Source organism: Helicoverpa armigera, chromosome 13 (assembly GCF_030705265.1).
Source record: "Helicoverpa armigera isolate CAAS_96S chromosome 13, ASM3070526v1, whole genome shotgun sequence".
Lineage (NCBI taxonomy): Eukaryota > Metazoa > Arthropoda > Insecta > Lepidoptera > Noctuidae > Helicoverpa > Helicoverpa armigera.
This window is the reverse complement of record NC_087132.1, coordinates 680281-702157: the sequence shown is the minus strand read 5'-3', so window position 1 is coordinate 702157 and position 21877 is coordinate 680281. Positions and strand designations below refer to the sequence as shown.

Genomic DNA, 21877 nt, shown 5'->3' with positions numbered 1-21877 from the left:
TTATAAGTAATTTTACTTTAGATTTTTATTTTGTTACTAGCTAACTGTTCCCCTGCGGGTCCACTTGCGTCCTTCAGGTGCCTCTGTCCTTTTTCAGTCTCTAGAGTCTAGACTATTTGCGTACCAAATATATGAATCGGCTCAATAGTTCTAGGGTGAAAGCGAGACAGACAGGCAGTTCTTTTCGTATTTAGAGAGAAATACTTTTGATGTATATTTTGTATTAAATTGAAAGGTTTTTAACGAGGGTTATATTTTAAAGCTTTAAGGCACTTTTGTTGTGAGTCTAAGTTCAGTTGATACACTGAATCTGAGACGCAATTTAAAATTTATTTCACAATGATTGAATTCCCCGAAGTGACGTTTTCAGCGTCTAAGAAATTCGTTGCTTAAATTAATCCAAGTTATTAACTTTAATTCTGTAAAGTCGTTCTTATTTTTATTTTAAGATTGAGTATTTTTAATTTAAATTCAAATAGCAAAAATGTTACTTAGCCTAGAAAGACAAAATAGTGCTAGCGACTGAGCCTTATTTCCAATAAGGATATGAATAAATACGTAATATGTACCTGTGGAATATAATCACTTACACTATTAATCGTTATAGTTTGTCACGAACAAATTACCAGGTATTATGAAGGGCTTTGTATTATAATATTCAGGCTGTTCTAAGAAATCTGTGTAATATAGTCTCAAAATGTGGAACGAATGTAAATCCATGTGAATTATAACAAAACAGTGTATTCGCAGTTGGCAACACTTGTCGCCATGCCTTATGTGTTGTTTATGGTGTAAACTTAGTTCGCGCCCGTTTCGTAAATCATCGCACGTTGCAAAATAATTCGGTTACCCTCCCTGCGATGTGAGGGTATCATGTGAATTCTGTTGTTTGAAAATCCCGGCAAAAATCCAATAGGATAGGAGAGAATCCAGTTTGCATTGGTATTTCTGAAAACTGTGCCTATATTTAACATTTCATAAAGTTCAAGTCGTAACGTTCAACATACTTATTACTAAGTTACATCAGCACTGCCACACATAGAAAACTATACTCTTCACAAAACTTACAAAAAGTAGCTAAGATTCATCTACAGCCTCCATCTCATGTCGTTAGGAATATTTCTGCTTACATTTACATTTCAAACAAAAAATGACAAGGTAACGTGATAAGAGTTTCTACTATCCTACTTCATAGAAAATTCTAGGACTTTCCCAAAATAATATTCACTGATTTCCCTGCTAGTTTCTAACTAAGGAGTTCCTTACACAAATGCTCGTCTACCATCTCCTAGCATGCAATTACTTAACTGCACCCAATATAGGTCATCTCGAAGCTCCTTCGAATACGTGAAGTTCCACTCAATGGGTAGGCAAAGTCAATGAATTAAGTTCATTGCCCCATCACTAACATTCAGACCGAATGTTAGACGTCGGATTGATGGTCACTCTCCTAAGGTACTGAAATTGACGACAAGACGTGGTAAGAGCAGTAAATTGTAATAGTATGGATTGAATCTGATGTTTGAATAGGTCAATGCGACGATTTGTTGATAAGTTTTGATAATGGAAGTTGTGAATGAAATGATGTTTCGTTTTGATTGAAATTTTAGTCTCTGAAACTACTTGAGCGATTTAAAGAAAATCTTTGTGCAAAGCGCTGTTCTGGGAAAACAGGTGAAACCATTGACGGAGATTATAGTTTTAGTAGAAATTCAATATCTAGTTCACGTAGCCATATTTCTATGTGCGGATATTTACTTAACGTATTTTAGACAGCCTTCGTCGAAATATGTTTAGAAATATCGGAACCTACACGATTCTATCGTACATCGTAACTGAATACAATAATTGAGAAGCCCTCGTTCCTTTGACACGGACGTTTTGAACAAAGGATTGAAAATTTACAGAATATAGGAACAATGCATGTCCAGAACTTCATAGGTTTGCATTGCCAGACAGTAAAAAGGGAAGCAGAGGTGCGATGTGGCAACATTACTCGTTATAAGCTAACCGCTCACCGCTTTGTCTGTTTTTAAAGACCGGCAGGAACTAGATACCTAAATGCCCGTCTGCCCTTGGATACTTAATAGCTAAGCGATAAATTTTGCTAGTTAACCACAGAGTATCAATTCTCGCAGTCAGGATTATAATCGACATAGGCTGTTACCAAACAAAATATGTAGTATAGTTTAGTCGGCTTCCTGCATAAGCGGATGCAGCTGATACCACAATTTTACTTGTAGAGACAACCTATCTGACCTCTTTCCCAGTTATTTGGGCTATCCAATACTCTTGGTAAGACCACTCACTAAGTACTACTACTACTTTATGCTTTCTGGCTACCTACTACCTACCTACTAAAGATGCAGTTTAGCTATGACAGCCGGGTCGAAACGATTAATCGTATGATATAATTCAAGGTTCATAACATTGATTGCAGTTCGAATTTGAACCCTCATCATTCGTCCAGCACAATTTATAACCGACAGTTAGGTCATAGATCTCGAATCGAGGTCATTGTACTAAACGGGTGATTTATTGAAGTGCAGTTAAACGGTCACTAGTACAGTTGATAACCATCCATTACTCACTGGACATCATGTTAGTTTGTGAATTGCTTTGGAACTATCGACGTTGATCACTATAGACTTTTCTAAGCAAAACATCTACAGACATCATCTGTGTGCTTATACTAATCTTTATTACATACATACATAGTTCTATCGGTAATTATTTTGATATATTTATTTAATATCGTCAAATCTCTCGCTATTTGGTTGTTTGGATCAAAGTATCGTTTGTAAACTCATGTCATACTGTGATTTTACCATAAAGTATATAACCACTAGAGAGCGCACTCGCCAATTTCTTCTAAGAACACGACTCACCACTGCGGGCGGGGGGACGCGGCATAATCCGCGGCTACTATTGGTCAGTTCACGGTCGCTACTAAAGGATCGTACTGATCGTAGCCTTATAGTACGCGCAAAATCACTAACTTTTGGCGAGCGTCGGGGCACTGTATGCGCAGTCAAGTGGTTTTATAGTCTTTGGATTTTACCTACTAGCTGTTACCCATAGCTTCCACCCGCATCCCATTCTCATTAAGACTTTAAAAGCAAAAAGTGTCTATCTCTCACTGCATGCAATCATTTCAATCAAAAATCCTTATCAGCAGCTTTCAGCAATCCCTATTGCCCACACAGAACCGAGCCTATATCCTGGATAAGTTATAAGTGGAACGAGATAAAAGGATTACCGGGAACCAATCCCGATCCTCTATTAATCACAATCAGATGAATCAGCTGCGGTTGCCTGACACATTTTTCAAGGATCTCCCCAAAAAGGCTTCGATTAAAGGCTTAAGATCTATAAATAAATCCTTTAAAAATGTGTACTTATAATTTGAGGTAACGGGTGTATTTGACACTAGCTGTTCCCGCGGTTTCACTAGTGTCCCGTTAAAATAAAAGTCCCTTAGCTGGATCGAATAAGTACAAGTAATATTAGTCACCCGAGATGTCTATATCTAGATAGTATATATTTCCAAAAGTGAAAGAATTTTCCCCACCACCCAAAGGTAGAGTGGGAGAAAACGCCTAAGGCGTTAAGTCCGCCATTGTACTGTTTGTCCAAAAAGTATTATAAATAAATAAATTATCCATATTGCTTCAACAGTTTCGGAGTCTAGCGTCCAAACAACCATTTTTTACTCTTTATAATACTAGCATAGTAAGAATAAATAGCATAGATCAACATATTATTTTTATCTTTGACGTAAGTATATGAATTACTAGTACCTACGTCTTTTCTACAAGAAATACTTGTTTAATATTCCATTGGTGTCTAAATAAGTAAATAAACAGACTATAAAACAGTAACACTAGTAGGTACTTGGATCCTTTTATGGCTCAATCTGAATTCTACCAGGAGCTTTCTTGTTTGAACATACTCGAAGGAAATAGGTACATTTTCTTACGTTTAGTTTTTTCTTCGCTAAAGAATTTACTGTCTCTTCTTTACCATATTTTGCGGTCCCACTTGTAAATACGCGAACGTTATATAAAAATCCACAAGACAAAGAAAATTCTTAAGTAATGCTTAAAATAAACAATGTTTCGTTGAGAGCTCTCAAAATATTACTACGCGACATCTCAAAAATTAATTTGCGTGAACAGTTTTGTGCTAAGAGGGAAACTAACTTAATTTATGTATATTTAATCTGGGCTATTTTAGGTATTACATTGAAAACATTGTAGTGTTATTAATTTCATTGAAAAGCTGATATTTCAAAATGCTGGTTGTCTCTATTATCAGTTATTTGGTTTCGCAATGATTGCCGGATTTGCGTATCTTTTAACATTAATTAAAATGACAATCTGACGCTAGTCATGCACAAAAATGTATGGCATAGGTAGTAGTTTTTATGAAATGGAATTCACAATTCCTTAATCCTTCAAGGCACTTACACAAAACGTTGTCAACACTACACCATCCTTGTAGCACAAAGATCAAAATAACGTACTAACAAAGCGCTCACAAAGCATCTAACTCAATTCCATTCAAAAGGATTTCAGCATCCAAAGCGAACGACGATTTGCATTCAATTCGTCCAATACTGTCCGCAATATTAAAGGATACCTGTCCTAATTCCATTTAAATGTACATAAATTGCTGCCACTGTCTCCGTCAGTACTGTCTTTGAGAACAGTCTAGAACTTTCTAGAACATTATGGAACTGTAATCTGTTTTTGCTTAAAGAATATTCTTTGAGCTGAGATATCTGTGTTATACATTTTTGAGGAGCTGTGAATAATTTTAGTTAGTCTTGTTAGCAGTTTGTTTTAAATGGGGATTGGATGTTAAAATAGGAACTGGGCTAGCTTCAGAATGCCATTCAACGTGGAAATGCAACGTTTTTGGTACAGTACCCCTTGTCAGTGTCGGAAATATTTCAAAAATAACTTGTTTCCCTTTTATATTGAGCTTTTTGTAAGCTTTATGCGTGTGAATATTATTTGAAATGGCACTCAACAAATTCATGGAGTTATTTCATTATTCTACTTAATAAAAACATATTTGGAACCAAAGTAAGTAGTTTATGTATAGCACCAATACATTTTTTATAAATATAATACGAATATATCAATCCAATTTATCGACACTGTTACTTCGATTCCCAAACTCTCGAATGTTCTGCAAAAAGTTTTTCACATCGCCATATTTAATTTTACAGACAATAAAGCACATGAAATAACAATAGACAAAACAATAGTTGTCTATAAAGCCTGAAGAACAATGCGAAGTGTCGTTACGTTCGACAGCCGAAGTGGGTGAGGACTGTGAGGAGCCATCGGCTTTTATTGAATACTTTAATAGAGTAGAAATTGTTGTTGTGAGCAGATGGCCAACTTGCTACTGACAGTCTTTTTAGTGTTAAGAATTTTATAGGTGCGGAGTTTGTTTGTTTATTTAACTGGTTGTATGTACTTACTTATTCGGTTGTTCACACGTAGGTAATATAATGTGTGAATTCATTCAGCGTTATGAGAAATATTTTAGCTGAAGAGTGCCTAAATGCCTACTCTAAATTGTAGCAATTTATTTTAAAGACGCCATTAAAAACATTACTCATTATTTTCAAGAGTCATGTTCTATTATTTGAACATAAAAATATCTCCCGTCTGCCGAAACCAAAAATGGTTAGCCAGACCACAAGCCGCTCCAGACTACCTATTTAATATTTCAGCAGCTTTTCAAAGCAATGTTCTTTCAGGTCTTTTTGTAGGATTTCCCAACAGTGGGTAGCCCGATGTTTTTTCAACGAACAATGTTGGAATTCTATTTGGGTTGAGATGGTAGATATTAGTATGTTATTCTGTGTTTGTGAGTGTGGGTAGAAGGCAAAAAGCGGAGCCTGTTTGAAGTTTACTTTTAGACAAATCATTGTAGCGATGTTGTCTAATGTATGCTATTTTCGTTTTCATTTTGTGAGATACATTTGGCGTTTCGAAAATAATTTAAAGGAGAGATCTAAAATAGAACAAAAGTAAACACTTAAATAGATTGTGTCAAAATGGCACTGATGTTCAGAGTTCCATGAATGTCACTATCTATAGGTTTTGAGCGTGATAAGTTAGTCAGTCACTACGACACAATTCGAAAATAGGTACATCCCATATAAGTAAACTATGTTATTTTTGTCAGAACATGTAACTAGTGATATAGTACGAGTACACAAACCATGCCATTTTATCTGCAGTACGATTTTTCATGTGCCACAATATTTGTTACTCTTTTAATTTGTACCCGGCTTAACTTTATTGTAACGAAACCAATTTTATGAATCATGTAGACTTTTTTGTACATTCGTTTAGAATTTTTGCCAATATTTCAATGAAAAGGCTTTTTTTATTGCTCGATATGAATCGAGGTGACAGCTACATGGTTTCGTAATGAAATATTGTGTTGTTACCTCATAATTATTTATACCTGAATATTCATATTTTTATAGGTCGGACGAAATTACGGTATAGCTTATGTTCTAATTTGAGGCCTTTGCGTGAACAATGTGATAAAAATAACGATAAAGTTGGAATGTATTACAGTTTTGATATATTCTGTTGATATTTATTTCAGAGTAAAATAACGAACTTAATCTCCCTAGATGACGCTACTATGAACTTAATCTCTAGGTAAAAACTAGCTTCTTAACATTGTTAATTACTTATTCTGTAACCCGCACAGTGACTGGTCACCGCAATTGTGTTATTGTATGCCATATAATCTATTCGAAGAATCAACCATCAATACTTGAGTACCTATAACCAAATGGAAGATCAAGCATATTAGCTTTTATTTTTTGCAAAAAATGTTATTTTATCATTCCTCAGTAAGAAATAAAATTCTGTTAGCCGTTGGCAATAACTATATTACATTAAATATTTTATCAGCATTGAATACATATTCTAAACAGTACCAGGGCAGCATAACAGCGTGGTAATCTCTTATGCGGTGGACTATGCTTAAACAATATTACTTATTGATACCGACGGCCCAATTGGCATAGTGCCATAGCCCGGATTATGTTTGTGCTGAAACCCGGGATGGACCGCAGCTTACCAGGCCAGATACTGTTAGATACACGTTTGTGGGTCATTGTAATTATTATCATGTTCGGTATTAATGTAATCTTGGACGTAGTTTTGATTAAACTGGTTTGAATTTGAAGTAAGTGACATCGAAGCTGAAGATGTTTTCCAAATTATGTCTATGTCATCAAAATCTTATCGGTATATTTACTAACCTTTTTGTTTAGACTAGTTTTCCATGTCACTATATGTATTATTTTGTCTTAAACCATTAACATAGCACGATGCTGTAATAAAACTCATTTTGATTAAACTTTTGAGTTTTCAATTTCACACTATATATCTTATTGATTCTAGATTATCCATTACGCTTTTTTTTCTCTAAATGTAGCATTTTTGGTACAAGTTGGCTGTGTTTTCTCATATATACCAATACCCTAGGCATCTTCACGAAAATTCAATTTCATTTGGCTAAAAGCGGACGAATACTTGTTCTTTTTATTCATAATCCCAGTTCTCAAATTAGGTACAATTTCAAAATTCGCTCTCAGGCCTCTGCAATATCAATTACATTAGCTATCTTATTTTTTAAGCTTTTTTTGTAAACAGTTTTTTAATACTTTTGATGGCTGATTCTAACGGCTCTGGAATGTTAAAGCCTGAACACAATATTAAACAGTTTGGGTACCTACTTACTTGATTTTCTTTGTGAGCAGTTTTGTATTATTTTTTTTATGACTGGCTGTAAATGGTTTTAGAATTTTAAAGTGTTGTAAAAGAAGCAATTGAGTTTATTAAAAGGCCTGAAACGTATTTTTAACTTCACTTCAAAAACAATATTAATACTCGACTTGCAAATCTAATTTAAGCCTACTTCACATAAACCGCTATTTCGAAAATAAATAACATTAAAACCGAATAAAAAGGCAATCTTCACAAATCATAGTCACCCAATGATAGTCGAAACAGCAAAACTAAACTTAATTTAAACACGACAGATCAATTTCACAGAATCCCTTACAAATTGGAAAAATAAAATATCGTTTTATTTGAAAACGTGAAAAATATGTTCAAAATGTTAGCGGATTTTCTTTCTGTTTCAGTTTTAATAGAGTTTGCTATCAAATTGTGTGTTTTATATTTAATTGTAATTGTATTGTGTATTGTTTTATTTGATTTAAAAATCACCAGCTATTGTTACTTGTTTTTTTTCATATCCTGAAGCAATAAGCGTGTCAATTATCACAATAAATATCGAAATGACTTACTGTTTTTATTGTAGCAACACTGGCTGACATCCCGCCTAGTTTTTCGCGTGTAACTAAAGCACATGACATCTTCCGCCTGTGTGAAAACGCAGTAACACCTAAGTCAAAGTGTTCAATCCGCATAAAAAATATTTCTGCTATACTCTACTTAACTCAGTACTTCAAATTATCATTCACATTCTCCACAGTATTCATAGCATTGAATGTTCTATTCCACGCCCTTCCAGTTACATTTCCAACTGCAAAATACATTACGTTTTTAAGACTACCCACCGAACACACTTCACCCAGTTCCCTCGCAATGTACGTAAAGCTATTCATTTTTCCCGCAGAATCTTCTAGACAGGCGCGAGTCTTTAAACCGTGCATGAAGAGAAATGTACGACTACCCGACATTTAGTTCCTTTTTGGTTCTAGCTACATGTTTTAGAGAAATTCAGCACGCTTTTATTTCAATGTTACAATGTTTAAAAGAATTTTCGGAATTATTTTCAGCGCGGGTCGGAAATGGCCCAGTTAGATCCGATCTCGATAATGTTCTATTGTTTTAAAATTTGTTAGATAGGAAAGAATATTTGCTGCTGATAGAAAATATACATTTTATGTTTCTTTTACAATATAGGACACTGCTTTTGTACATAGGTAGCGCATTTTAATGTATCGAATTTATGCAATCGTCTTCAATAAGTAAAGCCCATAATAGGTACAAAACTGCCAAAATAACCTAATATAAAAATCATTACAAATTGCACCTATTATGGGCCGAACAAATTCAACACAAAAGAATAACAAATCCACAAAATAATCATAATCTTCTGCCTAAATTCTTGAACACAAAGCGAGATTCGCCGGACCGTGCCGTACAAATAGCCGCAAACGAACCGGACCGGTCGATACCCGTACATAATGTAACGGCATGCATAATGGACGCCGGATCAACGAATACACTGACACGGCACATTAGCCGGATATTTGTGGATAGTCCGTATTTATAGTTTTTGTACGTATTTTCTTGATGATAGTTTATTTTTGTGGTGTGTGTTTGAAGCAGGATAAATAATAATTTGGTTAAAAATATACTATTTGATTAATAAAATAGAGATTTTCTCCCTGCTGAAGATTGACGTGAGACGAGTATTTTGTATTTATTGCTGGTTACGCGGGAAACGCAATATGGTTCGTAAAGATGCGAAAAATTTGAAAAAACTGGTGATTGCAAATGCGACGGGAAAATCGGCATACTGCGGGCGACACAAAACAAGAAAGTATGCCTAAAGGAAAGGAGCACAGTACCTGTTGTCTTCTACGGCGATTTCTTGTACGAGGAGCACTGCCACAAACAAAGTTCAACACAAATCATACCAATTTTCCACTCAATATCGATTTTTTTATCGGAGAGAGACGTGAGCTCTCGCGCGCGTTGTCAGCCATTTTTTTTGTTTTTTATGTTGCACACACGACTCAAGGGCGCTAGTGTCGCCTCTCGCTCCAACGAATGCGTTGAGGTATGTGCGGGAAAAGGAAGGGAATAGGATTGCAAACACCAGTAAAATTACCAATATAACAAATTATGAGTATGAAATTTACCGCGCAACCAATTGCTCTTGATTTCCAAATACAGTTAATTTTCTTGGTAACAGTTAGTACCTACATACTTAATATTCATGTTAAAAATAAAAACATTTTCATTATTTCGCAATTAAATATTAACCACATAGTGTAAATAATTGCATACTGTATTAATTACATAAATATTAATACATAAAATTAAGTATATTCAATATTCATACCACACTAAAACTGAAAATTGTTATACCGCAAACATTCACCAAAAACCGATATACCTATTGAAATATGATTATAAATCGCGAACATGGCTTTATTTAAACACTAATTGATATAATTTTATATAGGTGCTTATTTCTTTTTCAATTGAAAGCAGCCTTCTGCCAAATATACTCGGAGGACCGAAATTCAGGTCATCTGGGATTCTCATTTCGTAGGAAAATCTCGTCCCCTAAGGCCGTTCTGAAAATTTACATTCAAATTATTGAAAGACTTTTCCAATTTACTTATAGTTTTACAGAAACAAAATTGCGAATATTGAACAAAAATAATGAATGACTGCGTGACTTGTTGAGTTATAATGAACTGGGAAATAGCTACTTCTATATTCTGTACCTATTTTGTTAGTGTACGTACTAAAATAATACATACAGAAAACCTAAGCCTAATTACCTTTATAAGTGAATATACTTGAAAAACAGTAACATACAATACTACTGTATTAAGTAACAATAAAATTTTTGTCTGATCTGTTATAATTTGTACCTTATTAAGTATAATCTAGATGCATTATAAACAGACTCGGCAGGATACAATATAAGCCTGTCTTTATAATAACGCCGAAGTTAAAATACTTTTAAGTAAAAGATTACATATTTACTTTAACATGGGTCTCTTCGTTCGTTGTGACCTACGACATCGGCGTATCCTAACAGCTATTTCGGCGATGGTGATGATGATGATAATGATGCTACTGTTTTCAAAGTAAACCTCACACTAAAGTAAAAACTTAGGTACCTAGGTAAATAATTCATAAATTAACCTTTTCTATCCATAAATGTCCAAAATCAATAGCAGATCTACCTATCTGTCAAAAATATCCTAATTTCACTACCCAAAAAGAAGTTCACCCATTTTCATAACTTGGAAATTGAATGGACCAACAAACGGTGGTGCGACAAACGGGTGCATGTGCACTTCTGTAACTAAACGAAGCTGCAATGTTCTCCGTGCAAAAAGATACGTGGAATAAAGTGGTTTGTTCGAAAACTGGGGAAACTTAACGCGTGGGTGAGAGTGCAGTGCCAAAGTTGTTATGTACGTCTCTATTTGTTAAGAGTGAACTAGGTCAGTAAATGTAGTGATTAATTAATATTTTATTTTATTAATTTTGACTAAGAGACTTTCCGTTTAGGTTTGGATTGTGTCAAGGAAATGATTATGTTGTTACAAAATTGCGGAATTAGGCAGCAATACACATTTTTGAGATTACTTTACAAATTACTCTGCTATTAAAATAAATCCAAATTATATTATCGAATAATAAAATATTTTCTCAAGGTAGCAGTACCAATAATGACATTAAAATGACGAACCCGTTTAATATTTAATCATAAAATTTAAAAGCGATCGCAATGCCGATGAATAAATCATGACACTCCTCAAATAAAACGTAACCAGTCTGCGCCAAATAAACATTTTAATTATTAAAACTCAAAATGCTACCAAAGCCAATAATTGGTTCTATCAACGGAACAACGAAAAAACAAACATTTCTACCCTTGTCAATGTCCAAATTATACCTACTTTTAATTTGCCAGTCCGTTAAATTCACGATGTCGCGAGACTGTGGGGGTGCAGGTTCAATCCCAATTTGTGACTTTTGAACAAAGTGAAAATTTAATGGAAAGCATTCGGATGTTTTTTCATTTTATTTTCGTGTCGCGTGGACTAGCGGCTTAATTATGTAACTCAATTTCTTTTCATGTCTATTACTATTGTTATTGTTGACAGTCCAATTAATATTTATAAACATTACATAAATTGTAAAAAAAAAACGAAAATGACCCCGTTTGTATCTGTTTGTAAAAAAATTGTAATATGTTTGTAAAAAAGGGATCTGGTGAATAATTTGAAATAGATATACCTGAATTAAACTAGAAATAGGACAAAGCCAGTTCAAAAGCAAACAAGTATCAAGTATTGATGAGTACCGAGTAATTGTATGGATGGTCCTTTGTTATTAATATTTAATTTAATTAATTATCATTAAATCTCTATTACTGTCAAATCATTACATCTATAATTATATTACATTTATAATGATATAACTAAATCACGAAATTTATTTACAAAACGGTTCTCCGTAAAGCTGAATTATTTCAAAGAGATATATTTTCCTTTTCAACATTTATTTCAAATGCTTAATTTTCAGCAAAGTAATGCACCCTTTGCCGAATTCACTAGGCATAATTAAGATAAGCATTTTAATCTATTATTTCGTTTCCTTCCCTGTCAGAAAAAAGGAAATTTTACATTTAACCTTTTATGTTTGGAAATTGGTAAGGGTCTGCGCAAACGTAGCCATTATTTTGTGGCCAGTTGCTTCGGATTTGCGTCTAGTAAACAATCGTCGATGTTGGTTTCTAAATTTTGTTTGTCTACTACTACATAACTGACTTAAATACACAATCAGAAAAAACCTTTACGGGGTTCTATCAGTTACAAAACTGTATCAAAACATGTTTGTATGCGATAATTCTCACAACTACTATTATCAGATCCAATGAAGTCACTACTTCATAATAAACCAGTGTCCAATGAAGTCAACTAAAAGTGTCTGCATTTGCGCAGCCCCCTAATATATTTCACGAGTCATTTCAATGTCTGTCAGCTTTGTCACCTGTCTCCTCCGCTTGACGTGGGAAGTTAGAATTTGTTTTCATTCAGCCGTTGTCTTATAATGGGCGGCGGAGATAAAAATACTTGACTCTCATTGAATTTACGAGAATTTGTGTCAAAAGTTACTGAAATGTTCTAGTTTATTAAGTGGGCCGGAAAATGTCTATTAAATGAATATTGTACTTTTGAGTTTTTACTCAGAAAATTAATAAGTTAATACTTTTGATACACCACTTACTTTGTAATTATACGGCACATTTCGTGGTAACTCCGTTTATAAGCTGCTTTAAGCCAAAATGCGAACAAAAACAAATTCTCATGAACATGACATTAAACCAAATCCCACTCAAACCTGACAACAAACAATTCTCGGAAGTCACAGTTTCCCCATTCAAACGAATTTACGGATTAAACGAAAACATTTACAGTCATTTGCCATGAAGAATTCCCGTCGTTATGAATCACGGCCGACAAACAGCCGGATAGCTGAACAAAATATATTTCACAACAAGAGACTGTAATGAGGCAGTTGCTTGTACTCTCATTTATATCGCGAAATGACATTTTACATTCTACAAAAAATAAATACACGCGATCAAACAATTGTAAATGAAATATTCAGGGATTTTAATATCACGGCTCGGCCTTTAGGTAGATAAATAATGATATTGCATTCTTAATTAAAATGTCTGTTCTTTGTTACAGATAATGTTCGCGGTCCATTGTCGGACGCCTTGAGGCAACATGAATGTGAGAAAGAGTTTGGACGTGAGGCTGATCGCCTTGTGCACCACCTGTCTGCTGCTGCCCGCCATAGCCTGTCCCTCCCAATGCATCTGCAAGTGGAAGAACGGCAAGCGATACGTCGAGTGCTCAGAGAAAGACCTCAAAACAATCCCCAATACCCTCGACCCAGAAACACAAGTACTAGACTTCACAGGGAACGATCTACAAGTTCTACAAAAAGAAACTTTCCACAAATTAAACTTGCTCAATCTTCAGAAAATCTACCTACAAAGATGTAGACTACAGAAAATCGATAACCACGCGTTCAAAGGTCTCGCGAACCTCGTCGAGTTGGATCTCTCCAACAATTACTTGACAGTCATACCGTCGACCAACTTTGTTTTCTTCCCGTCGCTAATGAGGCTCTCGCTCAACAACAACCCAATAACGAGCATAAAAACTCACTGCTTTCAACATTTATCGTACTTGAATACTTTGGAGCTGAGCGATTGCAAAATAGAAACAATAGAGCGAGAAGCTTTTTCCGGCCTCAACCACCTGGAGTGGCTGCGACTGAACGGCAACCGGCTATCAAATATTCAAGGTGAAAATTTATTCCCCGATACGCTGCGAGGGATCAACTTGCAAAATAATAATTGGAATTGCGATTGCCATCTCAGGGATTTACATAGTTGGTTGTTGAATTTCAATATGCCGCACGCCGTCGAACCAATTTGCTCCCTCCCTGAACGTTTGAGGAAACGGACGATCACGAGCGTCGCAGAAAACGAGTTGGCGTGCTTACCGAAAATGAGCCCTACGTCTGTGTTCTTAGAGACGAACACGGGCAACAACATAACCCTCGAGTGCTTAGTGAAAGCGATACCCGAAGCGAAAATAACCTGGTTATATCAGGGCCAGATCATTCATAATTATTCGAGCATGTTACCGGACGCACGCGACCTGTATTACGTGGAAAACGGCGTTACGGATAAAAAGAGCGAATTGTACATATTCAATATCGGGAACGACGACAATGGAACGTACTCATGCATCGCCGAGAACCCCGCAGGCAGGTCTCGAGCCAACTACACAATACGAATTCTAGTGAAAGAGGAGCCCGTCGTTATAGTGGTCACGTTCCCACAGAGACACTTGGTAGTCATAGTCACCGTAGTCTTTCTTATTATCGTCTTACTCATAGCTATAATAGCAGTAGTATTATTGAAATTTAAAACAGACACGCGAAGTCGCAAGAAAAAGGAAAGCGGCAAGGACGTGGCGTTATGTAATCAAATTTTGCCTTCGAACCGGGGGAATGGAATGCCTAAAAATAATGGTAGTGTGATTGTTAACGCGCACTCTCATCACGCGCTGCACTACACAGTACAAACAAACCGTGATTACGAGGCGAGCGACGTGTATCAAAGCAATAACATGAAAGGCTTTGTCGACAGGAACCCCGACCTAATTAGCGACGCGGAAACTGTAGCTAACAATGCGCAAAACGAGAACACAGTGTTATCAGTATACAAAGCTCAAACCGCGAGCGGCGACGGTTTCCAAGAGGAAACCGCATTCACCGCGCCGACAATACCCCGCCAGGTCACGTGGCAGGATCAACAGACCATCAACATGCCGCAGAACACAATCAACAACATGTACCAGCACTCGGCGGACGTCCACCTCAATCCGGGGTGCTTTTTAGATAACGAAGGCTATCCGTACGACTACGGTCTGCCGAAACATCCCTGTCGGCCGCCAATTATGTCCAACTATTCTGTAGTCGGTCCGTTTTATCAGACACTACCGCACAATCGGCCAAAGGGTCAGAAGCTTGTTTGTAAATTCGCAAAAGACACGGAATTTAACGCCGTTTGGGCCGGGCAACGTGCGGCGTACTTTGGAGGGGTACCCCGTGCCGCGGAACAGGCAGATCGCGTTTGTGGGTAACGGGACGGTGTACTATAATGAGGAGTTCGTGCCGTCGCCGCCGGAGGGGTATAAGACGGAGCCGGTGCAGTGCTGCGCGCCCGCGGAGGCGTGCAGTTCGTGGGTGAACCCGAAGGGTACGTGTGCAGTGATGGTGCCGATGAGTGTGGCGGAGGGCCCGGGCCGGTGCTACCAGGTGGAGACCCGGTGCGTGGACACGCAGACCACGGACGCTCGGCTGCCCGGCGAGGGCACGGAGTCAGTGCTCAAGCCTTTACCGCAAGTGTCTAACGCGAAGTGCGCCGCTGACATATGTTCGGAGAGCCCCGACGAGGGCTACGTCGGTGACGCTAACGACATCTGACGACGACGCCAGGTCGATAGCGCTTAAACAGGGCAATTTAGACGCTAACAAAGTGATAAAGCGACTGAGTATAAAGTAGTTTTGTAAATATATGAGCTCGCGGCGACGGCGAATGGAGGCGGAATTCCATTACTTAGCGAACGATCCTGTTTCATCCCTGTTTTGCAATTTTATATATTTTATAGTGTAAGTCCGTTTGATACCGCCTTTGTTCCGCTGTCGTCGATAACGATTAGCCAAATATCATTTTCCAAAGTTACGTTGTATTACGGTTACCTTTGTTTAGTTCTAGATTTTTTATAAAAGTAAATAGTAAAAGTCTTAATCAAATCGTTTGTTAATAGTAAAATTATTTCGTTTGTCAATTAAGATTTTGTAAGTAGACATTCCATTGTTGTCATATTTTAGCAGATATTGTACCATTCCTAACGAAATTTTTAATAGCATTTTTTATCAATTATTGCATTCTTTTGAAGTATTCATGTTTACATTACAATAACGTCGAATTTATACCACAACACCAGTAATGTAAATGTTACTAAATAGTTATGTTATTTTTGGTCCTGTTAATCTTACTCCTAAATATTGTCACTGCGTAAAATATTTCAAATAATAAATAATTTAAGCGACCTCTCTAGATCGATGTTAATAAACATAAAGATTAATTTAAAATCAATTAAGTCAATTTTATTTTTGCTTAATAGCTAAGGCTGTGCGCACATCATGAATTTACTGACATATTTATTTTAATACCTGTTTCCACGAAACTTCTTATTGAAAAATTTTCATTTAAAATATTTAAATGAACTGGCTCTAACCATTACTACAAAGATAAAATAATAAACTAATTTGAATTGAAAGATTTTGTCTTCAAAATAAAATTGCTTACTGCACAGCCTTAGTAACAAAATTGAACATTGTTTGTCATTGAGTTCACAAAAGTCCAATAAAATTGACACAAAAATAAATAACAGAATCACTACAAGTCAATCAAAAAACAGTTTTCGACATTATTTTGTTTGTCAGTAGTAACGAAAATAATTTTGTAACTTTTATGAAAAATTCTTGTAAAAGTTAAAAATGAAATTAAAGTCAAGATTAATGGGGAATCTACTGATCTTACATAACTCAATATTTTTAATAATAAGAGTGTAAATACTGTGTAAATAATAGTTAACTTACTTTCTGTAATGGATTAAGTAGCTGATGTTAAGTATTAAATTGATATCAGGGTATCCCCTAAGAATAGATTGTGGTGTTTCGATGACGTTTGTTTTGAAGGTTTTACAAGATATTTCATTTGTATTTATTTTCTTCAATTAGTTTTGTATTTTTTACATATTTTGTTAGCATTGTGTAGAATATTAACTAGAATTCAGAATAAAAAAAAAATTACATAGATTTACTACCTGACTCCTCTTTTGCATGAATGATGGCTTTCTAGACTGTTTTCTGACCATGAATATTAATTGTGTAAAATTTACAAATAAAACTCGCAGTTGCTTAATGCCTCCTTATCTTGTATAATATCCATATTAAAATTGTGTCCGTCTATCTGTTTGTCAAGCTTACACGCCTGAACCTATTCAGATGGGCATGGCCTATTAATATGCGGGTTATGAAAGTAGATGCTTTGGGAATTTAAGTTAATGGGAATAAATGGCTTCACCAAAAACATGGGATAATAATGAAGTCAGGTGTAAAATCATTACCGACAATGTTTGCAGAGCTTTACCGATTAAATCTGTTGCCGCTTAACGTGTTAAAGGAACCAATCCCGATAAGTACTTACGTAATATCGGTAATACCTGTATGGTGTAGTTTAATGGTAGATTCAAAATAAAATTTCACTTTTATATCTACAAACTTATGAGTTTGTGAATTATATTGGAACTGTTATATTAATTAAATCAAGGAAGGCCTCGCAAACGAGGCTTACAACAAAATTGGCGTACAGATATCACCTCGAAGAAGTTTCGTGAATATCACTGAAAATCGTTTATGTCCATTTTCTATGAAAAACCATTGATACATGTACACACTGTATTAAATCATTTTTCATAACCTCAAATATGTGTATAAAGGTTGCCACAAAAAGTTCGGACACGCTACATAATAGCATATACATTAACCCTTTTCCGCATTCTGATAAAAATACACAAAGAATAACATCGAAAACTGGACGCCAATCGATAAAGGAAACCGGATACCGAACAAAGGACCAGGTCTTTGTGGTCCTCCGGTACGCACGACCCTCCCCAGAAATTAACTATATTTACGACACCATTAACTTGTTCCCATAACCTTGAGTAATTATACCAGGTTTTGGATGTTAGCCAAACTCATTAATAATAACTCCTAACTATTAAAGAGACACTCCAACTTAATTTATTAATTAATTAATAGAGTAACAACCTTAATGACTGGATCATAAGTTTGATATTTATTTGCGTTGTAATCTGGATGTCTGGGAGTATATCAAAGGGACATGATAGGGAAAATATGACTTTGCAAAAATATATAATCTGAGATCCTTTGAACATCGTCATTTACGATTAACTTAAGCCATACAAAATATTGATCTCGAGTCACATCTTATTAGTTTCAACAGAACTCTGAAACACCTAGTTGGATTTAGAAAATCCATTCCGAGCAAAAAGGATTTAAAATCCAGTATTAAACGGATTAAACAAGGGAAAATTCGGCGTGGAAATTGTGACAGGTGAATGAAAAATTAAGTTAGAAAAGTTACATCAGGATAAATGGGGGACAGCTCTGTCTAATGGCCAATGATTATTGTAACTGGGGCTTTGGCCCGAAGTTTTGGCAGATAACTGGGACTCTATTACTCAATGTCGGATCTCGTTATGTGGATCTGAAGACTAGGACGTAATTGCTGTCTCTGATGGTGGTGGAGGTGATCAACATTGATTCGACTTTTTAATTGACGGAGCGGGGTAAAGTTTTTATTTAAGTAATAAAAGAGATTAGGGATTATTTATTTTGAATTTTTGACTGTCTAAGGCAATATATTCGGTTTTGGAGGGAATTATTTTCACTGATCCGTAATTGGATAAAAATTATTTAAAATGGTATCCCAATTTTTTTTTCACTCCAGCTTAATCAGTGAAATTACTTATATAATTAGTAATGATACTTAATACGATTAACCATTGCATTCATTTTGACCAGTTCTCAATATTCCATGTTATCATAAAGACTATAAAAAGCATTACAACACTAATTACTGTTCCATAAATAACCACAGTATCTAAAGCCTCTCTCAATTATGGATTAAGCACAAAAGAAAATTATCCCGTAAATAGAAAATGGACTAGGTTTATGTCTAGACTGAAACCGAAAGCCGAGCCTCATTATCTTGCGTCGATATCCATCAAGCCTTCAGTCCACCGTGGTTTTCATATTTTCTTGTCATTTTAAGTTCTTGATATAAGATATACACCGCATAGTAGCTTGAAAGATATTAAAATAATGAATAAACCATACAATGCATAATTTAAACTTGGTATAGTAAGAAAACAAACGAGAATAAGATAAAGATATAGTGTATTATCTTCAAGAACAGATGATTACTTATGTTTATTTTTAAAGACATCCTTGACGACCTTAAAAGCTCGCATGCCTTTGCTCACATTAAACAATAAAAAATAACATGAAATAGTACTGAAAGACCTAATAAGTTTTTTAATTTGTTCATTTTAAGTAAAAATAAATGAAACGTTAGCATGCTATTTAAGTTGGATATAATAGCTATTTCATACCAGTGGATTTTGTCACGTTGGTATTTTTCAGATGTGCGACATAGTCCGCGTGGCCAAAACCATGTCGTGCGCTTTCAAGTGTCATCGTTTGTCAAGTACTAGTAGTTGTCAATTATTTGTTGCTGAAATTATATTAAATAAGCAATCTGTATGTATGATGTTTAAAATGATAAACCTATTCTTCAATTGTTGAAACACATTAATTTCATTAGTTCATGCTTCTAATTTTATGTTTAAAAATACTTGATACGTTAGGTAAACGCTTTCAAGTAAGTCTCAAGTGTTGTTCTATAATAAAAGGTAAATTTAATTTAAACTAAAAAACAAAGTCAAAGAAACACCAAGATAGGGACATAAACATAATATTATTGTAAATGTAACACTATCTTTTGTAAGACGATTAATTATTAATTGTGACTAATTGATTTTTTTAATTAAGGTAAGACATAGCAATAAATAAATCTATGCAGTCTATCTTTACGTAATTCATACATTTAATTTATAAGTTTGATTATTACAATGAAGATTGTTGTGAGTTGTGGTGGGTAATTTTTAACATAAATATGTTAAAAAAGTTTCAAAATATTGGAATCTTCAATTACAATAAATTATCACCTGTCATACATTTGTGTATCTTGTTTTGTATTCAAACTGTACCGTAAAATATGCAAATATACAACATTTTCTGTCATATGCCATTTTATGATTAAATAATAAATTGTAGGTAATTAAAAGCAAAGATAAAATTATAAAATAGTTGACGTACACTTTGAGTCAAAAACATAGTAATTTTCCGAATAATTATATTTGTTATGATGAAATAATCATATTTGCACATTTTATCATCATTGTAACGATTAATGATGGTTATCAAATACTTTGTCGTATTTATTAATAACATTAATTATTTAACAGTACTTAATTGTTCAGTTATACACATTACTTACCTACACATAATGTATTATTAAAGTTTTATTCATTTTATTCATTTTCCACAAAAATGTATCAGTTTCATGTTATTTGACTACTGGTATGGTATTTAAAGTGATAATATTGCAATTATTCTCAGTTGAATACATTGAAACATATTTTGATTTACCTTTAAATTGATTTTTTTTTTATTAAAAAAAAATAATGTCCATATTTTTAGGTAATAATACAGATTTTATAAGTGTTTGTGAAAGGCAGTAACGAGATATTATAAATAATAAATTAATAATAAATAATAAATTCGTTTATTGATCCACAGTTACATTCACAAATCACTTCTTAATGTTATGAGGTAGATTACAATAAAGGTAAACTGTAACTATATTACTAGAGTCATTTTTATCAGTTCTGTGGTCCCCAAACTAGGCTGTGCCTGTATCTTGGGGACCTATTTTCTAATTACATTGTGGTTTTTATGCGTAAATTCTGATTGTAGGTCAGATAATAACATTAACATTATTTTGTATGTAATCGGTGGACACTTAGGAATATATAAAACTAAATTAACATATATTAAAGTATATTTTTATATATTTTATATTAAAAATAATCCCGAATATGACAAAGGAAAATACAGACTCCAGCACTTTTTTTAGCTTCTACACTAGAGCATAAGAGAGCAGATTTGAGTATCTTGACGTACCTGCGTACTTTTTAATGGAAAGTTACCCACCATGACCCAGAATAATGTATTTCCATGGCGTGTTCCCAGGTTGGAACAGTCAGACTGGACACGAGTTGGTTAGCACAAACGATATCACAATGTTACTCTTTAGTGGAAACAAATTGTAGATGTGCATGACATTGGAATAAAAGTGTATTTTTAGCTCTCTTGTTTTCTTTGAAAAACCCTAACAACACGCGATTTACTCATTTAGAATGCTCATTAACAAAAATAATTACAGTGTTAAGTGAGTTAAGTAATCTAATAAACATAATTTAATATTACTTATTATAAGCTTTAGTTTTACTAGTTTATTTCTATAAGCCAATTTCTTTAGAGTTTGTGAATGAAGCAGTCTATTCGTTATCATGATGTAACTGTTGAAAATGATAAGAATCACTGTCAATTTGTCACCAAAGCAGCCAGAGAGACATCTCATTAAAACTGAAAGGACCAGACAGTATTATGAAGAGACGTTGCATACTTCACGAAAACAAAAGAATGAGTAATGTACGCCAGAACTTTCTAGAGAATTCTTTGTAAGTCAGCGATCCTTTTGGATACTCACTTTGACGTACCAAAAAGGTTTTTTA

The 21877-nt window shown here is 34.7% G+C and overlaps 1 protein-coding gene and 1 long non-coding RNA gene across 2 annotated transcripts in view; both read left to right on the top strand.

Annotated features, from left to right (window-relative positions):
- Positions 1–21446, top strand: part of LOC110376891 (uncharacterized) — a 53076-nt gene extending 31630 nt beyond the window's left edge. Inside the window, 2 exon segments of the mRNA XM_021335525.3 lie at positions 13532–15426; positions 15428–21446. Coding sequence (XP_021191200.2) covers positions 13571–15426; positions 15428–15848 — 2277 coding nt within the window. The 5' untranslated portion in view covers positions 13532–13570 and the 3' untranslated portion in view covers positions 15849–21446.
- LOC135117735 (uncharacterized) overlaps positions 1–21877 on the top strand; it is a 283146-nt gene that overhangs the window by 84481 nt on the left and 176788 nt on the right. The gene's annotated exons all lie outside the window — the stretch shown is intronic.